General features: G+C 44.1%; 2 protein-coding genes and 1 long non-coding RNA gene across 6 annotated transcripts in view; 1 reads left to right on the top strand and 2 right to left on the bottom strand.

Moving 5' to 3' along the window:
• SCGN (secretagogin, EF-hand calcium binding protein) overlaps positions 1-9,423 on the bottom strand; it is a 29,684-nt gene extending 20,261 nt beyond the window's left edge. Inside the window, exons 1-2 of the mRNA XM_069853314.1 lie at positions 9,343-9,423; positions 8,582-8,652 (exon numbers count right to left, since the gene is read on the bottom strand). Coding sequence (XP_069709415.1) covers positions 8,582-8,652; positions 9,343-9,415 — 144 coding nt within the window. The 5' untranslated portion in view covers positions 9,416-9,423. The remainder of the gene's footprint in view (positions 1-8,581; positions 8,653-9,342) is intronic.
• LOC138718769 (uncharacterized) overlaps positions 1-27,818 on the top strand; it is a 520,404-nt gene that overhangs the window by 12,665 nt on the left and 479,921 nt on the right. The gene's annotated exons all lie outside the window — the stretch shown is intronic.
• Positions 20,789-27,818, bottom strand: part of CARMIL1 (capping protein regulator and myosin 1 linker 1) — a 194,417-nt gene continuing 187,387 nt past the window's right edge. For 2 of the 4 annotated variants that reach the window (XM_069853299.1, XM_069853300.1), the window contains 3 exons: positions 27,654-27,788; positions 25,308-25,454; positions 20,789-21,846 (listed from right to left, as the gene is read on the bottom strand). In XM_069853299.1, coding sequence (XP_069709400.1) covers positions 21,710-21,846; positions 25,308-25,454; positions 27,654-27,788 — 419 coding nt within the window. In that variant the 3' untranslated portion in view covers positions 20,789-21,709. The remainder of the gene's footprint in view (positions 21,847-25,307; positions 25,455-27,653; positions 27,789-27,818) is intronic. The other 2 variants (XM_069853301.1, XM_069853302.1) reach the window with 1 other exon arrangement.

Below are 27,818 nucleotides of genomic sequence, written 5' to 3'. Positions count from 1 at the left end.
CCAGCCATCAGTGTAGGGGGGTATTTCTCACCCAGAGTGGAGCCCAGGGCCAAGCTGGGATGCTGGGGTGGTGGGGAGCTGCACAGGGGAACTGGCCAGGCAGGATGGGTCCAGGGGGCCACCCTACAACGAGGGTGCTGAGGGGAGGTCAAAGGTAAAACCTTGGCAGTTTGCTGGTCAAAAGCCCTAATTTTTTTATTTTCTGCATTTAGGCTTCCACAAATATTTCCTTGCCTCCCAGATCAGGGCAAGACCTATGGTAGAAGAAAGATCTGGAGCAGAAGAGGAAGAAGGGGAGACCTCCAGACAGGTACACGCAGGGATGTATGGCATTCACACAAAACCACAGGTGCTGCAGCAGGTTCTATAGTCACCAGCTTCCCTGGGAAGCTTGTTTTTCCTTCCTTCCTTCTCTTTAATTATTAACTCACTGTTCAACTACAGAGTGCAGCAAGCTGGAAAGCCTAAAAGACAAACATGATCTGCTTTCAAATGCCTCAGTCTCACACTCCATTTATTTAAGCGCTATGGATTGCAGGGGGTGTAATAAAGAAAATACATCACCATTCTGCTCTGGAAAGCAACTGTACAACTAGCACAGTACAAATTTGTGCCTCTTGTCTCTATAAGCTGGAATAGGGGCAAATGCCTTTGCAGCAAGTAAACAGCTATAGTTGTTGGGCTAAAATTTTACACAACTAGATAGAATTTCTCTTTTGTGAGCATTTAAGCAGGTGCTGTTGCATTTTTTTCTTGTAGCTATCTGTATGGGGAGGCCTTTCTTGTAATTCTTTTTTTTTTTTCCCTGCTTCTTGCATCTTCCTGAGTTTCTGAAGGAGAATTTAATCAAGAGGTAATCAAGAGGTAATAGCCTTAACTGACAGAGGAGCAGTTTCCCCTGAATTGCTGCCTACTTAAGGCAGAAACATCTATAGAGATGCTGACATTTAGCATCGATCAACACCATAATGCAAAGGAGTCCCTGCCAGAGTCTTAAAAACATACCTGAACTAGGACCTGCCTCCAGATTTGCTCAGGGTTGGTCTGAGGAAGAGTGCAGTTGGTGGAAGAGCAAGTGCTTGGCTGGGAAGGGAGAAAGGGTCCTCTGTCAGAAGGAAATCCCCTGCAATGTTGCTCTTGATGCTCATTTAAGGGAAGAAAAACCCTTCTGCTAATTTCCATGAAATATGATCTCCATTGGAAGCTAACAGTGATGGAAGCTAGCTTGGAGCAGAGGGATGCTTTAACCCCTTTTTAGCTTGCTTCATCGGAGTTGTAAAGCTTCAGCTGCCATGATCCCTCACAGGTCATATGCTGCATGGTTTCCAAGAACTGCTGCGTGCTTTCACTGTTCAGTCAAGGAGGAAATCCTTACTATGCATCATGAGGAGGCCATGTCATTTTTGTTCTTATAAAAGCACACAGTTTAAAACATTATTGTGGCTTTGTTCATACATTTTTCAGGGTTAAGGAGTAAATTTCACACTATGGATGCTCTTCCACAGAGTTTTATGGAGAAAAGCTCCTATGCTTCAAGTTGCTTTAACAAATGAATTTCCTGCTTTCTCCTTTCCATGTCCAGTCTATGTTTTTGCTTTTGCAAAATCCCTTTTAAAGTATTTAGCATCAGAAAGGTAATCTAGTTTTTAATACTGTTCGCAATAACGGAAAGGGTATGGTCACATTTTTTCTTTAATATCTACAGCATTTAATTTCTTTGTTGGTGGTGGTTATGACTCTTTGGAAAAATAGCTATAAAACGTCTTCTTTGTTAACCCCTTCCTTTTATATCATCACACTCTTTTCCTCCTGCTGCCTAATTAAATTTTCACTCCTCAAGGAATACATGTGCTTGGCAGCAGCTTTCCTTGATGAAAACAAAACTATGAGTCATATGTTTTGGGTCTGGTAAAAAGAAAATATATGGAGCATTGTGGAGCCTTTCCTACTTGTTGAAAAGGGATATCATTTAGCTCCTCCTGATCGAGACAGTGTTGTCATAAACTGGATTTTTTTCCTTCTTGAAATGATTTTTGAAAGCAAGCCACTCTATTGATAAGGATATAAAAAACAAAAAGAACCCAAATGTAAGGGATTATTATAGTCTATTTATTGAGGGAAAAATGAGGCTTACCTGAAAATACTGGCTTGAGCACGTTTGTCCTAGCGACGTTTCAGCCAGATTTGATAGAAGGGCAAAGAGTCCCTGAAATATCAAGTTCCTACAAGATCTATGAAAATAAATTACACCTGCCAAGAATGCTAGTTGGAAAACAAACTTGACATCTACTACCATGCCAAAAGCCACACAGTACAAATGGGAGGCCAGCAGAGATCAGATATGACATCAGTAACATACACATTTAGCTTGGAAAAAAGGGATCTTTATTTGGCCCAATCCTTCTTTCAATTCTGTAGCATTAGAAAAACGAATCGCATGAATGACTTCATCCCATCCATGCAGTTGTACATTGGATTGCCTGTGCTAGTGTGGGATTTCACTCCACAGCTCCCAGGCCAACTTCTCATTTAGGCCAATCTTGCTATCACGTGAGAATTTGTCCCTGTATTTTGGTTAGGATTTACTGTAATCCTGCATGCTACAATAGATGAGTACTTATCCTGTCATCCTGTGTTGCGTTTTGGTTCCCTTTTTAGCTCTCATCAGCACTTACGTGGGAAATATTTTTTCATGCAGAAGACACCCACATCCAACAAAGGCTAATACAGCCCTCCCTGTGCCGTCACAGCTTTGTGGTTAGGCTTTGGACAGGTTCTTTGTTCTGCCCCATCTACTAGGCTGGAAGTTTTTTGACATGCCTTCGGGCAATGAAAACACATCATGTCTGGTTTTTTTTCCCATAGGCACGTTGGGTTTGCATTTAGACATACTTTGAGGAGCCTGCAGTGCCCTACCTTAATGTGCAGAAACAGGAATAGGAATTGATCGGTTAATCAAGGCTAATGAAAGTTGCACCTGAAGAAATGACAGTATTTGGCAATCATAGAATCATAGAATGGTTTGGGATAGAAAAGGCCTTAAACAACATTTAGTTCCACCCCCTGCTGTGGGCAGGGACATCTTCCACTGGATCAAGTTGCTCAAAGCCCATTCCAGCCTGGCCTTGAACATCTCCAGGAAGGGGGCATCCACATCTTCTCTAGGCAACTTGGTCCACTGTCTCACCACCCTCACAGTAAAAAAATTCTTCCTTATATCTAAATCATCAGGATCAACTCAAGACTGAGATTTCTGGTTTATTCTGAAGGAGGATGCAGAAGAACGCTTTCTGCTAGAGGTCTTCTTGCTGTTGACCTGCTGCTCACCAGAGACCTGGTCTGTGATCCTGGGTCTCCTGGGGTGGTAAAACAAACAGGGAGTCTGCTTTAAGGCTGGCTGATATACTTTGGCCATTGAACTTAGTTTGAATTACTAGTTGCTCCTTTCCTGACCACACATAATGTAGACAGAAAATACATTGTGCAAGGCAAGGATGAAGTGCAAGAGTAGCTGGAGGCTGCTCATCTTCTTTGGAAGTAAAAATCAAAGACAAATACTTCATGGCTATTCACAGTGAGCTCCTGAAGATTAAATTCAGTCCTTTCCAGTCATAACTGTCCAGGTGGTATGGGGGTAGGGGGATTATAACAAGGCTAACACCTGTCTTGCCTGATCAAATTTACACTTCAAAAAATTTTAAATGTGGTCTCTTACACACTTACAGCTAGGTGAGTGGAACTGACTTTTACCCCAAAGTCCTCTGTCTAATTTTTGTATAATGTTAGCAAATGAAACATCTTTCTGTGAAAGAGCCTGGCAAGTATAATGCTAATGCGCATTTCCTTCTGTATCTACTCAGACATTATTGCTTTTATGGAAATTCCAGTAATATAAATCAAAAATTTGTAATCGCTAGTCTATAAAACTCTTCTTGCCTAATTATTACAAAAATATACATAAGACTTCATTAAAAGTATGGCAAAGAGTAAGCAAGGAAGATCCTACATGATCTCTATAAATAAAAGAAAGATGTATAGCAATAAAAGAGAAAAACAGAGGCTTTCCTGTTTCAATAAAATTACTTTGTCAGTGCTGAAAGAAACTGTCCTTTTCACTAAATTTTCACCTAATTCAGAAAACATTTAGAAAATGCATGTAAAAGCGTCCATAATGTAGAAGAAAGAGGTTTATGGGTAAACAGAAGAGAGCACAGGTGTATCACAGCAGCCACACAGCAGCAGACTGGAAGTTGGAGGCTCAGCTAGTTAGAGAGAAGTCATAGGAGTAATAATGGCAGCAGATGGGTAATGCCAGCAGGTCACAAACCTGTGCTGGTGTTTGACTGAATTATCCTCTGTTCTGCCTTATATCCCTCAAAAGAAAGAAACCACAGAATCCCCTCTGGCTGATGGAGAATTTTTATAAACTTCAGTCCATCAGTGTTATAAACCTCCAGTGTTTCACCAAAGATTTGTGTCTATGTAACATACACTTGGAAATCAAAGGTATTTTCTTAGCAATAGAATTGAACAGAGCAAAGCAGAATGGAATGGAATGGACTATTTCAGTTGGAAGGTACCTACAATGATCATCTAGTCCAACTGCCTGACCACTTCAGGGCTGACCAGAAGTTAAAGCATGTTATTAGGGGCATTATCCAAAGATCTCCAGCGATAGTCCATTGCTGGAGGAAGAGAGGTAGAAAGCAGAATCCAGAATTTGTGTTGGTTGATTGTAAGGTTAAAAGGCATTGCCAAAATTCAGATCTACCTTTGTTGCAAAGTTTTCCCTTCCTCATGAAAAAAAAATTCTTGATGGTTCAATAAAAGGTGATAAATTAACCTTCATCACTGGAGAGTATTTCACGTTTCCTTCCTCACTTTAGAGCTGTTGGGAAGAGCTGTGACTCTAGGCTTCCTGACCAGCTCCCTTTTGCATTGTTTTCCCAGCTGCTCCCATCCCCTGGCATTTAGTGTCAGCTGGGGATTCTGCAGAGTAGCTGGGAAGAAAAACAGAGTTAAAGGATGACAGTGGTCATTAAGAAAAATAACAGCTTGGAGAGTGTAGGCTGAAAAAATGTAATCATGAAGCTGCTCTCTATTCAAGCAGAGACAACTTACAGTGCTGATAACATTATTTATCATTTGTATAGCAGTCACAATCACTAATTAATCCTTGTGACACATCTGGAAGTTATACCAATGTATTACAGTCTCCCTCTCCTACTGTGCAAGGAAACAGAGATGTTAAGAGTCTAAAGAAGAAGCAAAGGCCAGAGCAAGCACTAAAACACAGAGGTGCTTAATCACAGCTCTCTCCTTAGAATCATAGCATCATAGAATAACCAGGTTGGAAGAGACCCACCGGATCATTGAGTCCAACCATTCCTATCAAACACTAAACCATGTCCCTCAGCACCTCGTCCACCCGTCCCTTAAACACCTCCAGGAAAGGTGACTCAACCACCTCCCTGGGCAGCCTGTTCCAGTGCCCAGTGACCCTTTCTGTGAAAAATCTTTTCCTAATGTCCAGCCTGAACCTCCCCTGGTGGAGCTTGAGGCCATTCCCTCTCGTCCTGTCCCCTGTCACTTGGGAGAAGAGGCCAGCTCCCTCCTCTCCACAACCTCCTTTCAGGTAGTTATAGAGAGCAATGAGGTCTCCCCTCAGCCCCCTCTTCTCCAGGCTAAACACCCCCAGCTCTCTCAGCCGTTCCTCATAAGGCCTGTTCTCCAGCCCCTTCACCAGCTTCGTTGCTCTTCTCTGGACTCGCTCCAGAGCCTCAACATCCTTCTTGTGGTGAGGGGCCCAGAGCTGAACACAGGATTCGAGGAGTGGTCTCACCAGTGCCAAGTACAGAGGGAGAATAACTTCCCTGGACCTGCTGGTCATGCTGTTTCTGATCCAAGCCAAGATGCCATTGGCCTTCTTGGCCACCTGGGTCACTGCCGGCTCATGGGCCACTTTCTTTCTGTTGGATGGTGAAAACCAGTGTAGAGGTGATCCTTTACCCCTCCCACTATAACCACAAGCCTGTACAATATAAATAACTTGAAACAGAGAAAAATGGCTCAACATTGTTAGATAAACTCATTGTATAAATATAGCAGAGACCTTTGTTTAATCCAATACTACAGGAAAACCCCATACCTAGGAGAACAGGGCAGGGGGCTGCTCTCAGTCTCCCAGGACAAAGCTCACCTCGGGTTTTCTGCCACCAAGACAGATTGCCCTGCTGGCTGCCTGTTGGATAGGAGACTGTTTAGTCCCTAAACAACCACAAGAACTGAAACCAGATTGCTGGCAAAGGAAAACAAGGCAACATGCCATCTTATCACTTAGGGTAATACAGCTTAAGTGGAAATTATTCTTGTTGCCCAGGGAAGCTGTGAATGCCCCATGCCTGGAGGTGTTTGAGACCAGGTTGGATGAGGCTTTGAGCACCTGTTTGGCAGGTGTCCTTGCCCATGAGAGAGGGGTTGGAACTGGATGTTCTTTAAGGTCCCTTCCACCACAAACCACTCTGTGATTCTATGAAATACTGCCAAAAGTACACAAGAAAACCAGGGGAGAAACCCAGAAACACTTGTGAGACTGTGCAGCCTGGCAGTTAGTAAGCAGTGTCTTCCAGAATTAACCTATTTCTTCTATTAAATAGATAGAGAGGGAGTTGGTTCTTTTCTGATTCTGTTTGTGTTAAGCTTTTTCTTTTAATGGCAAAATCTAGACAGCAGAAGCAAATGAGATGCAAACTAGATGAGCACGCTGGTTTAAGCTGGAGTTATCCAAACAGTGACTTTTGGTGGTCAGTGAAACAGTTCTTGGTTTCTTGAAGTTGAATAGCTCATTGCTAGATAACCCTTATTTTGCAAATATCTGAGTATTGATACCTAACGCAGTATAACAGGGTTCACATTGATGTCAGCAAGACAAAAACCACTGCTGTAACACACCAGGTTTGCAACCCATCCTGTGTGATGCTGTTCCCAAAATCTCATAGGAGGGACATGAAAGAAAGGGGCATCTGTGGTATAGTGTGGGGCTGGAAGTTTCTTCCTCAGGTTTCATCATCAGGAAGGTGCCTGCAGTCTGAGAACCTCAGCTAAACCTCTGTCTTATTACCAGCTACAGTTAACTCTAGAGAGTCCCGCTTGGAGGCCTCTTGCTTCAGTGACCTGCGACATTGACCTCTCTGGCCTCATTTTAAGTGTCTCCTTCAACATCTTGCATCTGCTGCCACTGGGTCCATTCAAGCATGCTTTGCACTGGTGTTTCAATACCCCAAGATCAGCAGCTCCCAATGTGATCTTTTGTTCTTGGGTAAACTATCATAAGCTTTTTAATTTCTCTTCAAACTAGTTTTTCTGTGTCCCTAATGATTCTTAGCACTTGCTGTTGAATCTTTCTTGATTTGCTTTAAAGTCATTTTGTGTGCCTATCTGTTCATCTAACTATCCATGCTCTAGAAAGTAATTTCAGCAGAAATGCCCATTTCAATCTGAATTTACTTGCAAATTAAACAAAAAGTTGCTTGAAAAAAAAATTCATAGTATCTTTTTTTCTATTACAGCCCCCAAAATCCAAGAATACTAATTGACTTTTAAGCATATTTTTTTTTTTATGCTTGATAATCATGAATTTATGCCTTTTAGTAGCTAGTGCCTTTTCATTAGTTACTTTTTGCTTAAAGGGATTGTTTACTCTCTGGTTTTGGCATGCTCTCTCCTTCCATTTGGAAGATGCGTACACATTTTTCTCTTCCAAGTTAACCATAAACTGTGTAGTGAAAATATTAAGCCTGTTATGAGCATATTTTCTTTATGTACTTCTGATCAGCTGACTTGAGTGTCAGGATTTCTCTTTCACTGACAGTGACAACCAAAGGAAACATAATAACCAGAAGCTGAGGAAGCCAGACCCTGTAAATCATTGTGCAACTTCTGGTAGGACTGAGATGCAGAGAGTAAGAGAGGGGAAATGCTGCCAAAAATATGAAAAAAAAACCCAACAGGGAAGAAACCCAGAAACACTTGAGAGCCAGGTCTTGACCCTACAAGAAACAGAATTGACTTCTGTTTGACTTCTAGCTATCTTCAGCAATATAAATGTACATTGTCTTCCTAAGCACCGTTTAAAATTACTGAGAGTATATTTGTTAAAACTTGACCTTGGAAACAAACCTATCATATTATCAAAGCTAATCAGCACTCGCTTAGATAAACCGTAACCGTTTTCTTCCTCCTAGCCCTGTCAGATTGTGTGTCAATATTTTTTCATTTGTTTCTATTCAAAGGCAGTAAATTACTTTCTCTCCATGCATCCAGACAGCACCTTCAGCTGGTGCCAACCGCAGTCTCACCACGACAGCAGCTGTTGGACTGGAAACAACTGATCAAGCATCTCAGGTGATGGCACTTGGTTGTCATGCCTGCTTAAATGCCACCTTGTTGCCAAGAGCAAATCTCTTTCCCCCAAGGATTGCTAAGGAAGCTAGCAACCAGAGAACAACGAATGCAAATAATCACTCGGCAAAATGACCTTTTTGCTTGGATTAGATACATGGCTAACGAGCGTGGTACTTACTTCTGGTCCCAGTTTCTCCAGGAGATGACGAAAAAAGTTGTCAAGCTCCTTCCCTTCTATGTAACCATTGTCTAAATAAAAGTAAAGATATTAATGGTCAGATGGTACTGCCTGAGCTCAGTGAACTGTGTCATGGTCTGTGTGCAGGGAGCCTAAGGCTGCATGGTAGGGGTTTCATCAGGGGAGCCTGTCTGTCTGCTTGGGAGGTTTCATCTCCAAACTGACCAGTTCACATCTATCGTGCAGGGCACAGCACTGTTGAACTCCCTTGGGAGTTTTTGTGATCTGAATTTGTTTTTCAGCCAAAAGACCCACCAAACCACAAACAGGAGCCACCAGAGGGAATCATAGAATCACCAGGTTGGAAAAGACCCATCAGATCATCAAGTCCAACCATTCCTATCAAATACTAAACCATGTCCCTCAGCACCTCGTCCACCCATCCCTTAAACACCTCCAGGGAAGGTGACTCAAGGAGCAGAAGGAACAGGGAGGCGATCAAATAGGCAAAAAATTTGGGGGTGAAAAGGGGAATTTACAGACCTGATATTGGGGCGTGAGGAGGAGGAGGAGGAGAGGAGCTCTGAAACATCCGCATGACCCCACGAGGATGAAGATCAGACGCGTGCGCAGGCACCCACCCACCCACCCAACTGCCTGAGCACCCCACACCGCCCTCACCCTCCGTGGTGGCCACCCAGGTGGTCATGCAGGTGGCCCCCCGACCCCCCTGGTATCCCCCCCGGTTCCCCCCGACTTGCCGTCGGCGTCGAAGCGCCTCCAGGCGCCCAGGAAGGCGGCGGCGTCGAGACGCCCCGCGGCGCCGCTGTCCATGGTGCTGACGCCCCTCGCGGGGCTGCTCTCCATGGTGCTGACGGTCCCTCTCTGCTCGCCGCCCCGACGGCCGCCCCGGCTTTGAGGGCGGTGGCCCCGCCCCGGGGGCGGCCCCGCTGGGAGGTGGGACACGGACACACAGACACACAGACCTCCACCCCACGCGTGGGACCTGTCCCAGCCCCCCCTGCCTCGCCTTACCCGCGGTTGCCACCTCCGGAGCTGCATCCCTGCCCGGATCCCACCTGTTGCATCCAACACACGGAATCAAGACTCTATAACTTATGAAGTTATAAAGTAGGTAGGTTTATACAGCACTGAGACACATGGGAGAATTATTTCTCACAAAACCCACAAACATGTGTGCCTGTCGTGGCAACTTGTCTTGGCTTTATACAGTAAAGTGTTACATATTCATAAAATTCTAAAAAACGCCTATACATATTCATAAGTTTTCCCCTCTTCTTATTATAATGAGTGCGAGTAGCGTCTTCTTCCTGTTTGTGCCTGTGCAGTGTCTTCTCAGGGATAAAGTTGATTGTCTTAACTTCGATCTGCGCACATGTTCTCCAGATCCTTGACATTCTTGTCATTGTTGCTTCCTGCTCTTATCACAGTTCCAGGTGACTTGTCTTGCTTATCAGAAATCATCTAGCAACGGACCCCCTTCCCACATAAAGGCTCATATAAATATGTTGCTTTAGCTAAACAACTGTGTATTCTTTAAGTATGAGCAGCTTCTATTCTGCTATTCTTTAAGTGTCAGTTGCTTCTGCTAAATTATTACTATTCTGTTTACCCTTAAGTGTGAGTTCTTTCTTTGTGCTTATCTCAAGCTGACTAATTGCTAAAAAGCTGAACAATCGCTACCCTTTTCATCAATTGTTAATTCACCTAGCCTGGTATCAGCCTTCCCAGGGAGGCTGAAGGAACATGAAGGAACAGCCGAACCTGCAGCCAGTGCTGCTTGCAGGCAACTTTTAGTTTCTAAACTCCCCAAACAAAGGCAGAAGTTCTTGAGGGAAACGTGAGATTTTGGAGATGAGGTTGTGTTCAGGGGAAAAAAAAAAATCGAGTTTGCTAAAACTCATAACTCTTCTCTTCAGTTCATGAAAGCAAAGCAATAGCAGGCAGGGATCTTTCACCTTCTCATCCCTTCCAGACATTAGGATGGGTTTCTTTCACAGGAATGAAAAGCCACATAATGAAGGTGGATGCAAATCTACACCCTCTTCCTTCTCCAATAATAATGAGAAGAAGAAATCTTGAGGGTAGATGTTTCAGAACTTATAGAGAAAGGCTGACACTTATATTCACAATGGAGTTGCCTGAGGCTAGGTGTGATTTGAACATCACCTGCGTATACACCTGCAGCAATTTCAAGTACTTTGAATTGGGTTCTGTGTCTTTGTAATCCTAATGTGAGCTCCCAGAATCATTTCTAGCAACTTTACCATCTTCTTTGAGTTCCCTTGCAGATTAATTTTTCCAAGTTGCTTTTCATTCAAGATAGAGACATACACACACACATATATATATGTACCAATTTTGTGCAAATACTGATTGCTTTAGAGAGGCTCTCAGAAGCACAGCAGAAAAGGTTTTTGAAAAGTATGTAACATTTTTTCCTGAACAGGCTCCCATTTGATCTGAGGAAAAAACAAACACAAAACTGCCCTGAGAAAAATGAAAAGTTGCAGTTTACTTTGAGAATATCAGGTCTGCAAATTACACGCTTTCAGCGAGATTCCAATAGTGATGTCCAGCTTTTCCAGTGTGCCAAGGAAATGGAGGAGCCGTGGAACTGAAGCTTTTAAGCAGCAGTGTGTGAGCACCTTGGTACAGGAGTTCCCTGGCCAGCAGCCCAAGGTCACCACCAAACTCCAGAAAAAAATATTATCAAGATGTTAATGCAAAACCAGGACTAAAAGCAACCCCTGGGTTTCATGAGTGTGCTCAGAAGGGAGCTCCCTAGCAAAGAGAGAAGTGTATGTCCAGTAGGTAATGATATTTGAGGAAGTCCACATTTTTATAGAACATGTCCACAAGTCCTTGCCTAGCAAGACCAGCCACTACATAAGTTTCTTTTTGACCCATCCTTATCTTACCTTGCCAAAGGGTGTTTCTGGCCATGGGGTGATGGCTTCCCCACAGCACCTCTCCTGCAGCATCTTCTCCCTTGTACTCCCTACTGTGGCTCCCTGGCATCGGTGGCCTGATGTGCCCAGTGGGAGGTGCCTGCGATCCTGTATGGGATGAGTTCACCTGATGCTGATCCAGAGCATGGTGGGGAAGGAAGGCCACTTTTTGTCCCCATATGTCTTTCTGAGACCTAGAGTCCTTCTGCCTCAGACAGGGAGCATCCTGATCCAGGGTTTTAGCAAAGAGCTGCCCACCAGTTTCTAGTGAGGTTTGTAACCTGACTTTGGAAGTTGTCACCATGGCTGCTACCAACAAAGGTCCTTGGTAGAGCGATCATAAGAACAAGTTTCTTACTTGAGATACTCTTAATACAATCAACTTCAGAGGAAATGCTGCCCGTGTTTTGAAATACTAGCAAGGGGAAAGCACCCTGCAGTTTGCCAAGGACAGAGACAATGAGATTTTATGGAACTGATGTAAAACTCAGAGCACTGAGAAGAGCTTGTCACAGCCAGTTCTCCCTCATGTCCTCACAGGGGAAGAGCAGGTGGAAAACAATGCCTGATTTAGACTGCCAATATTTGTTCAGGATCTCACACAACCTCAGTGATACCAGGTCCAGGTTGGAGATAAAAAAAAATCCTTAAAGCTTATTGGGCTCTCACAAAACCTCTTCTTTACGTGTGCATGAGGGTGTGGATGACACGTGTCCATCTGTCTGAGTGTCACTTGTCCCGCCATGCAACCTCAGTGCTGGCAGAGAGAGGCTTTGCTTTCACACAGCAGCGGAGTGTGCTTGCAAAGTGGGAAAAAAAGGTCAGAGATGATGCCCTTCTCCTCTGTACCAGCTATGCTTTCTTTCCTCCTCAAAATCCTCCACCAACATACCCCGTAGATAAGTGCCACACCATAGAAACACAGTTCAATAGCTCTGCTCATGTAGATATTGCACACGATGGATTTAAATGTCTTAGGTGTGGGACTGCAGAAATTCAGTTTGGGAACCAGGCAAGTTGAGAGAAACCCTAGCCTGTGGTGAAGATCCAGCTCCCCTTGTCTTGTTCCACATGCATACAAGGGCTGCCCTGAGACAACTCCAAAACACTAAACATGTTAAAGGCTAGAGAAAACCAAGGGTCTGAGGAACTCTGCAAAGGACATGGGTGACCATCCAATATAGGAGGAACACCTTTTGGTTCCTTAGTAGCATGAAAAAGTACTCAAAAACCCCTTCAAAACTTCAGCAGGTTGTCCTAAATACAGCTGGCACCAATGTGGCTTACAGTGGTATCAGTTACACCGTATTTCAAATAAAATTTTGCATGGCTAAAATAGGTTTAGGTTTCTCCAGTTGATTTAGGTGGCTCATTAAAACATGAATTAAGATAAAAGCATCTCAGAACAAGTTTTACTGGTTTGGCAACAGGGTGCCACAAGTTAGAGGTGCATATTGACCTATAGATCTATTGCTGTTAGTATCAAAGCAGCCCAGTGGAGATACTGCTGTGTGTGCAGCTCACATAACAAACTCAGTAACCGCTCTGCCTTGTCCTATTTCCTTACAGGACTAAATAAGAATTAAAGGTAGGTAGTATTTTAAATAGTAGCAAATGTTTTTGATAAAGGAATTCTTCAGCTCTGGCTTTGCACGATAGCACTTGAAGTAGAAGATCTCAAATCCTTATTTGGAAAAGCTGAGAGTGAAAAAAAAGAAAAGGCAATTGAATTCTATTTCTTGATAGCATTATAGATTTTTAATGCTACGTATTTCAAAAACCACACCATTGTCCCATAATTTTTTTTCTTAAGTTCAGAAATGGCTTTAATGTAATAATACCTGACAGGATGATTTTTTCCATTAAGGCTTTGTGATGGCAGATCATTAGTTGAGATGTTTCTTTTATTGGTTTATTTTCAGATTACGGTAATTAAATATCAAAGAGTAAAAAATGTCCCTATTGGTTGTTGTTGTTTTTTTTTTTTTAATGTGAATCTGTGTGTGTAAAATAGCTTTTAAAAAGTATAAATGTAGCTATTTTTCCAGAAAACTTGTTTCCTCTGGGATCTGCATGGCTCCTGAAAAATGCAACGAAAAATTTGGGATGTAGATGAATAAGATTCACTAGGAAGTGGAAATTATCTTATCTCCAGTAACTCTTTCCTTCTTTGGGCTCAGGCGATCTTGTGTTAGTGGGTACCAGCCCTCACTCTCCTGCTCAGGGAGCTTCTGATCTGGCTGTTTCACCTTCTCAGACTCCCTAACAGGCACTTCTCTTCCATAGCATCCGATGCCCTTCCCAAAATCCTGCCCTGAGGACCCCTCAAAAGACATTCTCATTTGCAAAGAGGAGAAAATACCCTGGGTCCACTCTGACTTTGGTGGCATTTGGTGAAGTCTTACAGGAGGGGGCTTCAGTAGATGACTTCATGCTGGAAGCATTTGCACAGCTATTATGTGACCCTGTTGTGGGTCGGGAAGCCCTCTGGCTGGGGGACACCAGCAATGCCATGTTATTTATCTATAATAATAAATATTAAATATAAATAATAATATAAATAAATTAAGAAATGGCAATTTTCCCAAAGGAAGGAGTGGGGTAAGAAGTACATGGCTAAATCCCAGGCTGGGCTAGCTTTGTAGGAAGAATTAATCAAGCAACTGTAACTGGAAAAAACATGCAGAGAGGTGCAAATTGCTGATTTGGAAACAGAAAGAAGAGCAGCTGACAAATGCCTTGCTCTTGAGGAGTATTCAGAATACTGACACCACACATTTGTGTCTCTATAAACAGAACCAGGAATAAAAGAAGAATCAGCATCTGGATTTACGGCACAACTTTGTCCCTCACCTTTACAGAAGATAATTCCTAGTAGATGCAGACACAGATTTATAAATGGAAAACATTTTCCTCATCAAATGTCTTCAGCTACCTTCAAATTTGCACTAAGTGGAGATACGGAGGAAAGCAGAATTGACACCCATCAGCATTTTCTCCTGCTCTGAGTATGTGTTTTGCATGTAGCTTGTGCACTGTACAGCTCCTGCAGGAAGCCTAAGCCCAGATCCTTGGCACAACCCATCCCCCAGCACCTGATTTCTCTCAGTGGGGTGGGAGATGAGGGTGCCAGCTGAGCTGCTGTGTGCAGCTGGGCTGCAGAGGGTGGGGACGATGTGCTGGCACCCGGCAAGGGGTCTGTGAGCATCCCAGCAAAGAAAAACGCTGGAGAAGCAGATGAAAGACAAACTGAAAGGGAAACAAAGTGGAAATAACAGAGTTGGTGAATCCCCCTACCATTTGCCTGGAAATCAAGTCAGAGATAAAGCTGTCTGCTGCAGAAAAGAAATAGATGCTTCTTTTTTCCAACCCCACCCTCAGATGGGTACAAACTACTTATTAGTGGCAGACCCCAACCCCCACCTTCCAAGGCAGATGCCCTCCTCCCTCCCCCCTGCTCCCTCCCTCCCTCTGCCCAGCAAATCCCACATCCTTGTGCCAGGTTGGATGCTGGCTCCATCCTTTTCTGGCTCAGCTGGTGCAGGGTGTGTGGGCTACACAGAGATGTACAGACAGTTCAGGTCCCGGTACTGATAGATTTGATGTGACGTAAGGACAACTATCCCACTGATGTCCTCATCCACAGATTACTCCCAAGGTCAGTTTTTTTTCAGCCTTCCCTGTGCAGCTCCCCCAGACTGAGAGGCATCACTGTCCACTTCTCTGTTTTGGACCAGCAATGTGAATCCCTCGATTGTTACAGGGGAAAAGCCAACCTCTTCCCACCAGAACGCTGCTGGAATGAAGAGGTCAGGACTTAGGCCATCAGATGGGATCTAAGAAGAGATTTCCCAGAGCAAAACCTGACATTTCCCCCAGCCACATGCTGCTCGATGCTACCCAGCCAGGGGCTCCAGTCTCAGTTGCAGTTAACAACATCCATTATTTCAGTGTTCTCCTAGAATTTGATGTTGTCCAAATAAACTAGAGACTGTATGCACTCCTCTACACACCACTGAGTCTTACCCACCTATGCCAGTGGGAAGGGAGGGAGGCAGCCCCAGAGCAGTGCTGAGCAGAGATTACAGAGTTAACTCCACTTAGTGAAACTAAATTGGATTTGCCAAGCTAGCAGCCCCTCTTCTGCCTTCTCTGGCCAGTATCAATCTAATTAAAACGCTTGTTCTCCCACGCAGCTTTTCTTCTCCTGAATTCAACTTACTGGAAGAGCAGAAAAACCAAGCTCTGAAGGATTGGGGCTGGGTTCAGCTGGTAGAGCTCATCACAAATCACCAAAGCAGAGTGGCACTGGAGCGAGGACTCTGCCACCGGGTTGGGGGGCAGGGACACCACAACAACATCTCTACTTTCCCATGTAGGCTTCTCAAATGCAGGTGCTTGAAACCTGCATCTAATAAAGTTCCCCAGGATAGTTGATGTAAGAGTGTCAAAGGCTGAGTGGCTATCATGTTAGGGAGGGACTCTTCTCATATTGGCAGAAGCCTCTTCTTCAATTTGCTGCAGGATGCAGTATAAGAAATTAAGTTTTGTGATAGCGCAGCCCTTGTAAAAACACACCTACAAAAATGCGTTTTCCCCTTCATCCACTGCACAGAGGTCTACGCTTTGTTTTCTCTCTTTTTGAAAATATAACGTCTCACTGTTCAGCTTCTTGGCGCTGATGAACATCATTGCTCTTACAGCAATTCCCCTGCAGTACTTGGCACTGGGGGAATTTGCAAGTGCAGGGCAGCAGGAGCAACCATGGGTTGCTGCAGGGGAATTGCTGTAAGAGTTGTTTTTAAAAGACTACGTTTAAGTTGACAGAGATGCCAATCCTTTCTTTTGTCTTTTCCAAGCCTCACACAAGGGGCCTGAGCTCTGCACCAGCTGGCCAGGACCATGCATGTCTCTTGCCCCCAGCTCTGATTTCCCCTCCCCTCGCCGCCTGTATCTCTGAAGCTTTGCATTCCCCAGGGACACATGCACACACGTGCGCGCGGCTGTTTTCTAGGGACTTGCCATAATTTTTTATGCCCCTTAACTTGTTTCACCACCCTGCAGCTCACTGAAAGACCTCACTTTTGCCTCACCATTCAGATGCCTGCTCCCAGGTCCCTGAGCACACAAACCATGGCAGGGAGCTTCCAATGCATGTCACGCGTGGCTCCATATCCTGCACCAGGCATGACCAGGTTCCAGCACAGAAGCCCCTGCTGTTTAGCTCCCCTTTTCAGAGCCTCAGAAGGACAAGCCAGGAGCGTTTAAGCCTTTCAGCAATTCTCAAAACAACCCCAAATAAATAAATAGCCAAAGTAAATGACTTAAAGAAACCACTGCCTCCAAAATAAGGTATTGCCTTTTGCACCCCCGTGGCCCTTCCACACTTATTACAGCCCAGCCGCATGCCAGGACTAGGAGCAGCCCCGTAAGGACAAGCTTACAGTCCCAGTGTCTTCAGCCAAGGTGCTCCAGACAGTTTTCCATCCATTTTTTTCGTGTCTTGAGGGATCACGATGGGGCACGGGAGGGGAACATGAGGTGGCAGGAGACTCACACCGAATCCACTGCTGGCAAATGTTGCCAGCAAATCCTCAAGGTTGGAAAACTGACCTTCGGATCTGGGGGAAGCTCAGTTTCACGAAAGGAAAAGACCCCATGTGCAACGATCAGAGCAGCATTTTAAGCTGCCAGCAGTGCCTGCTGAAGTGAGCCGCAGTCGTGGCCTGAGGGCCAAGGAGTCTGGGCTGCTCGGCGAACCTGGTTGCTCTCAACCAAGAGTGAATATACCCCTCTCTGCCCCACAAGAAATTCACCTCAGCTGCTGTGGGGTTCTGTCCTGCCCGTGGTCGTGATGGTGGAGGCACAGGTGAAGATTCACTTGCTGTGGCATTGGCAAGATGCTCATGTTGGAAGAGGCATGAGGGACTGCAGAAGGCCAGGCACAGCGATGAGGAGGCTGCCTAGCAGATCTTGCTATGATCTCTTATAACAGGACAAGAAGGTGGAGGCCAACCCAAGGCAGCATTTTTTCCTCTTGAGCAGAGCAGAAGTAATGGGCCCTGTTCTCTGAGAGAATCCAATGGAGGGCCATGAAGACGATTACGAGACTGGAGTATTTCTCTTAAGAGGAAAGGCTCAAAGACCAGGGTCTGTTGAGCCTGGAGAAGACTGTAAGGGGTCTTAACAATGCTTACAAATATCAAAAGGGTGGTGTCAGGAGGGTGGGTCAGACTCTTTATAATGGTGCCCAGTGGCAGGATAAGGGACAATGGGTACAAACTGGAGCACAGAAGTTCCACTTGGACATGAAGAAAAACTTCTTTATTGTAAGGGTGACGGAGCACTAGAACAGGCTGCCCCGAGAGGCTGTGGAGATCTCTCTTCTCTAGAGATATTCAAAACCTACCTGGAAACATTCCTCTGCAACCAGTTCTAGGTGAACGTGCTTCAGCAGAGGGGTTGGACCAGATAATCTTCAGAGGTCCCTTCCAACTTCAACCATTCTGTGATTCTGCAATGTTTATAAAGAAGGCATTTTAAGTATGTAGTTTGTAAGCTTTGAGAGACTTGCTGGAGGAAAGGAAAGGTCATCACCATGTGGTTATGTGGCAAGTTTCATCCTTTCCATTTACAGTCTGTTTTGTTAGAATGGGGGAAGACCATTCTGCTTTCCAGTCCTCAACAGCAAGAGTCTGGCACTGAATGATAAACTCTGGCACTCACCTGCGCTGTATTTGTTAGAGATTCACCGGGCCACAGCTCCAGGAGAAGAGAAGGACAGAGCTCTCTCATGACCACAAGAAAGGAGCGTTTCGAACGGGAGCAGAGCTTTCTGGTATTTTCCTAGAAAATGTTTCTCAGTAGCCTTTTTTCTTGATGCAAAAGGATAGAGAAATCATCTCCACATTAATCAATTAATAAGAAGCAGCAACAAGAGCTCGTGTGGATGGCAGCTCTCCGTTAAGTGTGGTGGGTCAGGCAGATCTGTGACTAATGGGCCACATTAATTCCCAAATGGTTTCAGCCTGGCCAGATGACTCTGGTGGAGGGGAAGGATTTAAGACAAATGCTGTTTCCATCTTAGGAAGCAGATAGTTACTGTTGTTACTGCACATCAGGGAATACTTTAAAATGCTCAAAATCTATCATCAGCCAGATTTTAACCTGCTTTAGTAGGGAGTGGGAAATTACTCCTGAAGAAGTGTAGAGCTCTCTGTGTTCATGCTGCAGCCACAGTCCTTCTCAAGCCTGTGTCAGGTGGAGAGGTGCTCCTGCTACATGCATCATGGATGAAATTCTTCAATGGCAAAACCTGAAAATCAGATTTTGGAGCAGAAAAGGCCAGAGCAGCTCCCTCCGAGAGCTTCTTACCCCTTTCTTCCCAAGGCTGGGTCAGGTGTGTGAGGATCAGACTAAAGATGCTGGTGCTGTGACCCCTTCCAGGGAAGCATTTTTAACCGAGTGACCAGGGCTGCACAGTCCTTTGCTCTGATTTAGTCATAGAGTCCTTTGTTTGTGTGGACAGAGGGATGCGCAGAGGACCTCGCTGTCACCTCAGGTGATGCCACCTACTTGCCATCACTTCCAAAAATGGTGAATGTGACAAGAAGCTGCTGTCCTTTGAGACCAGTCAGTCCAAGGACCAAATCATCATATTGGACAAACCCTAGATGGACCCCACGAGCCCTTGGCTATTAGAGGAAGGCCGGTATGAGCAAGCTACTTCTCCTCCCATGCCAACTGCTGCTCCTACTGCTGGCAGAGTTACTTCTCCAAAACACACTAGAACTAACTTGAGGCCTCTATGGGCTCAGATAGTGGAAAAAAAAAAGTCTTTGTTGCTTAAACGTGGAAGAGGTACAACAAGGGTGCTCTGGTACTCTGAATTCTTTGCAATTCAGTTGACAGTGCTGGGCTCGCCAGGCAGAAAGACAGTGAAGAAATGAAAATTATCACTCCTCCCCCCACCCAAACCACACATGCACACAAAAACAACCCCCATGTCTCCAAGAGCTCACACTAGCACTCCCCTAAAGTCATTTTTCCACCACTCAGCCTGCCCACAACACGCAGATGGCTGGAATAAAGACTGGAAAGGCTGTCCAGAACTAATATGGAAAAAACATCGCTGCCTAATGAAATCTTTCCACTCCAGCAGACAACCATTCCAGAACTACAGCTTCTCTTCTTGTGTTTATCAGCATAACCACATGCTTTCTCACAGCATTTCAGGCAACCCTGTCTTTGGTTTACTGATACCAGGGTGATAGGCACACAGCGAGACCAGTACAACATTCCATGTGACCAGCGAGAAGGACACTGAGCACAAGTAAGAGAAATCCTCACCAGGTGGAAGTAAGGGTAATTTTTTTGATTAATATCACAAACCTTGTTGTTGATTTTCTTAAATTCATAAAACCAACAAATCAGGCTACACCTGTATACTCACACTTTCCAGTCTTTTCCACATGGAAGAAAATTGCAGCAGGCTATTTATGACTGGATTATTTTTCCTTTCTAATACAAACATCTCAAGCTTTCCTTTGCCATTTGTCTTATCTTTTTCCTCACTGATGCCCAATAAAACATGAATGTATGTATGTGAAAACAGTAATTTCTCTTAATGACTTCAGGTGAGTGCAGAATTTCCAGACTATGCATACCTTGTGGTAGTTAGATACAAACTCCCAGCTCTCAGGACCTCCTTCCCTGAGCCTTGTGCCTTACTTTTGAGGTTTAAAGCTCTACAAAGTGTATCTATAAAGGGTTCTGGTATAAAAAGCTACTGGTTTGACTTATCAACCCTTTATACTACAACAGAAAAAGTGGTGATAGTGAGTATGTGCGTGGGGATCAGATGGAAGTTCATTTGATAGGCACGTATCTGAGCATTTCTACTCAGGCAAAAAGCCACATCAAGGTCAGGGCAATTGCTCTTGGGAGAGAGTTACCAAAACAATTTTGTTCTGTCCTATGGAACCAAAACAGAGTCTTCAGCTAGCAGGTGTTTCTAGCACACGTGAAAGCTTCTCTGCTGAAGGAAGAGACTAGCAAAATACAGTAATTTTACAAAGATTGTGGCTATGTGTTACTTTCAACAGGAACAGACTTTACTACAAACAGGATACGGGTTTTGTCTTAACTGTACGCTTTGTCTACCTGACACAATGCCAGCGTTCAAAGAGCAGAGACCGCCAGACCAAAACCACTACTGGAAAAATGAAGACTAGTATTTCAGTTGTAAAATCATTTTTTTATTGTTACAAATATACATATGAATAAAATCCCTTCAACTTGTAACACAAGTGGGTAGCTGTGGAATTTGCACCCCCTCCCTCAAAAGCTGAAATGTTTCTGCAGCTGTCAAACTATTTTCCTCGTAGAATTACACATTGAAAGGAAGCTAATAAGCAGACAGAACCGAAGAAGGCCTCTAGAAAACATCAATATTAATAAAATTTCAATTGCCCTCATTCCAATCAACTATTTACATTAATATATGAATGTGGAAGCATACCATGATTATACATCATCCAAATCCTTCTCTGTTGTGCTTCTTGATGGTACACAAATTTAAGCATTGGAGCTTTATGTACAGTAGGGGAACAGCAAGAAAGAAGCTCCCTATGGGAGAATGTAAAAACCATACCCAAGCATTTAATATATATAATCTATACAAATTATTTTATTAGTGTGCTCTTTTAATATAATTACAATGTGCAATTGCATACCGCAAGAATATATTTATAGGTAAGTCACGTGCAGGTTTGACACATTTACATTCAGCAGTACAACACATTATCTGCTGTACAGTGTGTTAGTGTAAGACAGAGTCCAGTTAATTTGCTTTGCTTTCTAAATGCCCTAATGCAGGGCACTCTCTGTAGCTGCTTCAGAGAAATTCAAGTAGAATACACGAAAGAATCGCTGGCTTTAGAAAAGGCATGGAAAGGAATGTCTGCATTATACAGAACAGAAATTAAGGACCAAATCAATGCCAAGTGACTGTACAGTGAATCACGATTGGAAGATCAGGTTTTCTGCATGGAAATGTACCTGCAGTGAAAGAGCAGCTGGCTAGAAGGGCTGTTGATTGCTGTACCCTGATTGTTATAAAAAAAGCTCTCGCACTACAAAGCACTCGTACTGATTGCTAAACAAAAATAAAATCTTTATCTGCTTCTTCCCCAGAGTCACTGGACTTGTTTCCCTGATGGCCGTCTTTACTTAAGGATCTCTGCTTCAGTTCCTGGAACTCTTGGGACTGCTGCCCAGGGCTTTTTTTTGTAGCTGTATAAAACAGAAATAAGTCTTACTAATGATCATAGAAGAGAGAAGAAAAAGAATAATAAAAACTGTTATTCATGCACGCAGGACCTGCTCCCACTGAATTCATTTGCACTAGTGGGAGTAGAGCAGGCTCCATTCAACCCAGAAAAAGAGAAGAGGGAAGAGAAAGAGTTCGAGCAAACTTTATTCCACAGTTGGTTTGCAAGCAAACAAACTTGAAATATGAAACTCAGTACTTCACTGTGTCATGGATATACATTACATTTTTTAACTGGGAAGACTGGAGACTTTCTTCTCATCACACTACTTCAAAACCAAAACAACATTCTTTTTCCAGCTGGGCTGGACCACAGCCAACACACCCTTGACCGCTCAGGTGCGTATCCTTGCTAGGCACCACTGAAACCACTAGCATGTGTCCCAGACAGATCCGCCTCCCTAGCTGGACACATCTATGCTCTCTCTTTTGACCCAGCAGCCTTAACAAGGATGCTCACCCCAGCATCGAAGTTAGCAGAACTGCTGCTCTCTGCCCCACCGGCACCGCCAGGTCCCTGATAGGACACGCACCCCCACAGTTCTGATTCCACCCTGCATCTCTTCCAGCTGAGACCACGATTCTGCATCTTGCTATGCTTGGCAGTGGGGAAAAAGCAGGGAGACATACCCACTTCCCATAATCTAAAAGCAAACAGTAACCATTTTATGCACCCAGCACTCTAAAATCGCAGTAAGACCAGGGTTTCCCCAAAACCTACAGGCTTTAAAATAAAATGGAAAGAAGGTCACAAAACCTTGTTAAGATTCCTGATTTAATTTGTGGTCTAAAATTGCTATGGCAACAGGAGAGTCATCATACACATCAGCGGGGGTGACATTACGCAAGGACCGATAGTTTTAGAGATCTCAGACTCCCAATTAAAATGAACCTTTAAACACACAGTGGCCCTTAAATGTGACTTCGTTGCAAGTCATCTCACTTCACCCCCACAAAATTAAATGTTACTGCTATGAGACCTTCTTGCTCCACCATATCTGATAAGGATGCTCAGCCTTGGTGCGTGCTAATCCTGACACCTGTTCCCATTTGCGCACGCCTCTCGGCAAGGCACCAGCAGCCGTGGTGGCCGTGAAGTCTCTTCTTCACCTTCAGCCTTATTACTGCAAGGGACAGCCTGCCCTGTCACCAGCGCACACCTCCAGCCATAGCAGGGGAACTGAGCAGCAGATCCTCACTGAAACATCTGTGGCTATTTCAAATCTGTGGCTATTTCAAATCTGTGGCCGAGGGGAGACCTCATTGCTCTCTACAACTACCTAAAAGGAGGTTGTGGAGAGGAGGGAGCTGGACTCTTCTCCCAAGTGACAGGACGAGAGGGAATGGCCTCAAGTTCCACCAGGGGAAGTTTAGGCTGAACATTAGGAAAAAATTTTTCACAGAAAGGGTCATTGGGCACTGGCAGAGGCTGCCCAGGGAGGGGGTTGAGTCACCTTCCCTGGAGGGGTTTAAGGGACGGGTGGACGAGGTGCTGAGGGACATGGTTTAGTGTTTGATGGGAAGGGTTGGACTCGATGATCTGGTGGGTCTTTTCCAACCTGGTGACTCTATGAAATTGCACCAGGCTGTGTCAGGGTCTGCCTGGAATGTGGAAAATGCAGAGAGGAATCCCCACGGAGCCAACACTGCCGAGTCGCTGGGGTAGCCTCAGCAGTGATGCTCCCTGTATCCTTCGGGATACAGCACGACTCCCTAGGCAGCGCTGGTGCGTGCTAACAGGCTGTGAAACAGGGGACGGAAATCTCTGGCCTGTTTTCATTTGGCACAGACGTTGTCCAGTTCTGGATCTCTGCCATGATGAAAGCAAAACAGACACAGCCAGCACATGCCTTGCAGAGATCCACCTCCACACACACAGCACATTTGCTACCCAAATAGTCCTCCTGAGTCCAGCACACCTGTTTCCTTATCTGTGCTAGCCAAAACATGGGAGGAAACGAGATCCAGCAGCTACACACTTGCTGCATTCTTGTCCTAGCTTTGTAAATGGGGAAAAGAAAGAAAAGGATTTTGAGAGAAGTTTTTAAAGCTATTTAATGGAATTGGAGAGGGTTAAGATACCTAAATGCAGAGAAAAAAAAATTAATCAGGCATTTCCATGGTCACAAGCACCACTCCTTTTCAAAGAAATCGGTGCCTGAAAATTTTTGTGTCATCCTTTGTGCTTGTACCTCCTCCCAAATTCATGGCTTTTGTTTGAACCTCACCGTTCACTCTTCAAACAAAACCCAGAACGCATTTTACAGCAGCCATTTTAGTTTATGGCCTGATAAATCAAGACAAGTCTTTTGCCCCATAAATACCCGAGGATTATATCAGGCATCTCACATACTGGAAGCTGCCTTCTGCCACAAGGGCTTCCCCTTGGCCCGATGAAACCACACACAGGTGACCCATGTAGAACCGCAGCAGCATTCGAGTTTTTTAACTTACTTTATCGGAGAGATATCTTAGAACAAACTAAAATATAATAATCTCATTATGATGGGGTGGAGAGTGTCCAAGTTTGGGAGGGCCTGGTTTGATTCTATGTTATGAAAAGCACATAATTTTATACATTTTAGGCTGAGGATGTTATGAAAGGGACACGTGATGGCTTATAAACAGAAAAACTGTGAGAAAACGTAATTGCAAAAGATGTTCTAATACCTCATTAAAATACTTCAGAAAAAGACTATTTCTGAATCATTGTTTAAACAAACCAGTGAAGAGGAAAAGAAAAGCATGTAAACATGGACCATTTGAGAACAGGAACTTTTATATTTTGAAACACAGATCAACCAAACAGTTTTATAACCTACTGAATGAGTTCACTGTAAGTCAAAGCTGCTCTTCAGGAAGCGAGGCTTAAGCACGCAGCACAGTGCTGGGTTTGGTTCTTTTAGGTGGCATTTTGTTTGTTTATGCAGCTGAAAAGCCAAGTACTATGTCAAAAAAAGATTTACCTCGTTCTCAAATGGTTTTGTGAGTGATGTACTGAAACTGGCACTAACAATTCTCAGGCTGAAATGTATTTTGAAATACTTCAGTGCACACATCTTGAAAAGGAAAGGTACAGAAGACCACAAAGCTGCAGGGAGTCCACCTGCAGCGTACTTACGCAGCAGTGTGTCACCATCACTGCAACGAGCAGTCATGGTTTCTGACAGCCCCTCTTCTGCAGAGGGGTTGCAGATGCTCTATAGTACTGGCCAGTGGTGTTGCTACAAAGGAAAAATGCACACATTTCTTATCTGGAGATTTTTTTATGCTGTGTATTTCCCATGGGGATGGAATTTGTACCTTTCTCGTAACCTAATGACCATCTCACACCCTTTTGTGGCTTCTTTGCTCTTACATTTTCTTAATAATTGTTAGTGCCAGTTATCAAGCACTGTCTCGATGAAAAATTAAAACTTCTAACCAGAAGTGGGCTCTGTCTTCCTCTGCCCAAGCACATTAGCTTCCTCTTCTGCACTGGTAGAATACTGCCCCGAAGTGGTTTTCACGCTGCCAGATGGCTTGGCACAGTCATGAGCTGTATCGCTTTTTTGACAATCTCCTGTTTGCTCTAGCAGGGAAAAGGATTAGTTTATACTCCTAAGCTGTTCTGTACGGAAAGTAATATAAATAATTTCACTTATCCATCCCATTTAATCAATTGTTCAAAGAGCAGCAATCGATATGCCAGATGCTTGCTTAAATTTAGTCCAGATATTGGCGTGTGTTGGTAACTCCAGCCCCACCTTACAAGTATATTTTTGAGGTTGTCCCACAAAGTACAGTTAAATGTATTAACATAAAGCAATTCTATAATCAAATATCATCTAATTTGCAGCTTTCTTTCATAGGAGATATAATTTTCTTTACTAACTTAAGCAGATTTGCAGTGATTTACCAGTGGCAGAAACAAACTGAGCGTGCTAGCCTGAAAGGCAGCAGAAAGCAAGGACAGAGGAATGACTGAATGAGGAAGCAGAACAGTAATAAAGAAAATGGAAAACCTGAAAAAGAATAAAAAAATATAAGAAACTGAATTTACTCTTTCCTGAACAATTTAATGCAAAGCATAACAGCTCCATAAGGACCCGGAACCCCAATTTTAGACTTCTAAACTATTGTGGATAAAATTTGCACAGTGCAGCATAGCAGCAACTAGAAAACTCTGTGTTTGGTTGTTTGTTGAAGTCTAAGGTCTAAGAGAGCAAGAACTGAGGAAAGCAGTGTCTGATCCCTTTTGTGTAAAGGTTTCTGAACAGTAAATATTTTAAAAACAAACTGTCCATCTTTTCATGTAACAACCACAAACTGCAACACCTTGTCAAATCTCTGCTGTGTTAAGAGAATTGCTGTGACATGAAAGGATTGTAGTTACAATCCCGTATTCCCCGCTTCTCCAATATTCTCCTCTGATGACAGGGAGATGGAGAAAGCACATAGCACAGAAATGGTGAGGTTAACTTCAAGTTATCATATACCTGCAACAAGTCGCACTGTGCTGTGTTTCTCTGGTTACAGAATCATAGAATCATAGAATAACCAGGTTGGAAGAGACCCACTGGATCATCGAGTCCAAATGTAGCAACAGGTTCTCTTTCACAGTCTGGTGAAAAGCTAGTGAGAAAATAAGGACTCTAGCATATGCAGTTATTAGACAGCAGCCGAGAGAGGCTGCTGTGGCAAAAGACTTTGACTGCAATCACCAAGCAGAGCAAACCCCAGACAATGAAATAAGTTGTTCCATAAAGGAAATGGTAGTTCTAGGAAAGAAATGGAGAAGCTTCTCAAAATATACCTCTGGATCATCCTGTTTTGGGGATGGCCCTGCCCATTCTCTCATCTAGAGGGTCATGGTGGGCTCTGCGGGCAGCACAACTGCACAGTCTTCACAACCCAGTGTTACTTCTCTGCCTTGACCTGTCTGCCCCCTTCTTATGCTCCAAAAAAGTTCTGGCAGCACCTCTTTATCTCACAGCTTAAATGATGGGAATCACCTTTGGAGAGAAACGGGGCTCACTGTCTTTTTTTGAGTAGAGTCCCAGAAAGGAAGAGGCCTCCCCTCTAGATGGCCAACCTTGTAATTTGTGCCAGCTAATACCACACTGAACAATATTTCTGTGACTACTTCTCCACACATCCTATCCTACCAGAGGAAGCCTTAGGTCTTCTAAGAGCCAACAGTGGGCAAGCAAATGCATCAGAAAAATTAGAGATCCAACGCATACATGAAAAGCAGCACAGAGACGGCAGCATCTACTGTTGTGTGTAAAAGGTACCAAGCCCTGCCCTGGCACACAGAGACAGGTTGTCTGAGAAGAAGGTGAACTCGGTCACGTGTAGCGACCCCACAGAGAGGAGGAGTACAAACAAAGCAACAGGCTGGCTGCAAGAAGCAAAGTCACAACTGCTCCCCTAGAAATCCACCAAACCACGGAGTTGCATTATTGTGTGTGACCAATTCCAACCAGCATCTTGATTAAGACCAAACTAAATCATAATATACACAACACACGAGTCCCTTAATTGTTCAGCTGCATCATTAATACCAAGGGATTCATCTTTCTTTTTGTTTGACCAAAGGAAGAAAATATAGAACACCAATCCATGCATGGAGAAGGGAAATAGGTAATCAAATACACTTTCTTTGCTCTTTTTTCCTTTAAATGATTAACCCTCTTCCCTTCCAAGTGAAAATGAATCAGAAGACAATGACACAGAATACTAGCAGAAGACAAGCATGTTGGAACAACAGTTATACCAACACTCCTACCTTCTTGAGAAAATGATCTGACTGTGGGGCTGCTCTGACCATCCTTTTCTTTATCAGAAGGAACCTTCTTCAGCACAGGTGGAAGCAGAGCAACTTTTGGGGAACTGGGGCCGGAAGGAGACTCCGGAGCATCCTCTGTGGAGCACCATGAACAAAAGGGTGAGA

Source organism: Phaenicophaeus curvirostris, chromosome 3, assembly GCF_032191515.1.
Source record: "Phaenicophaeus curvirostris isolate KB17595 chromosome 3, BPBGC_Pcur_1.0, whole genome shotgun sequence".
NCBI classification, from domain to species: Eukaryota; Metazoa; Chordata; class Aves; order Cuculiformes; family Cuculidae; genus Phaenicophaeus; species Phaenicophaeus curvirostris.
Note: the sequence above shows the minus strand (reverse complement) of the source record. Positions and strands in the feature narration are given on the sequence as shown.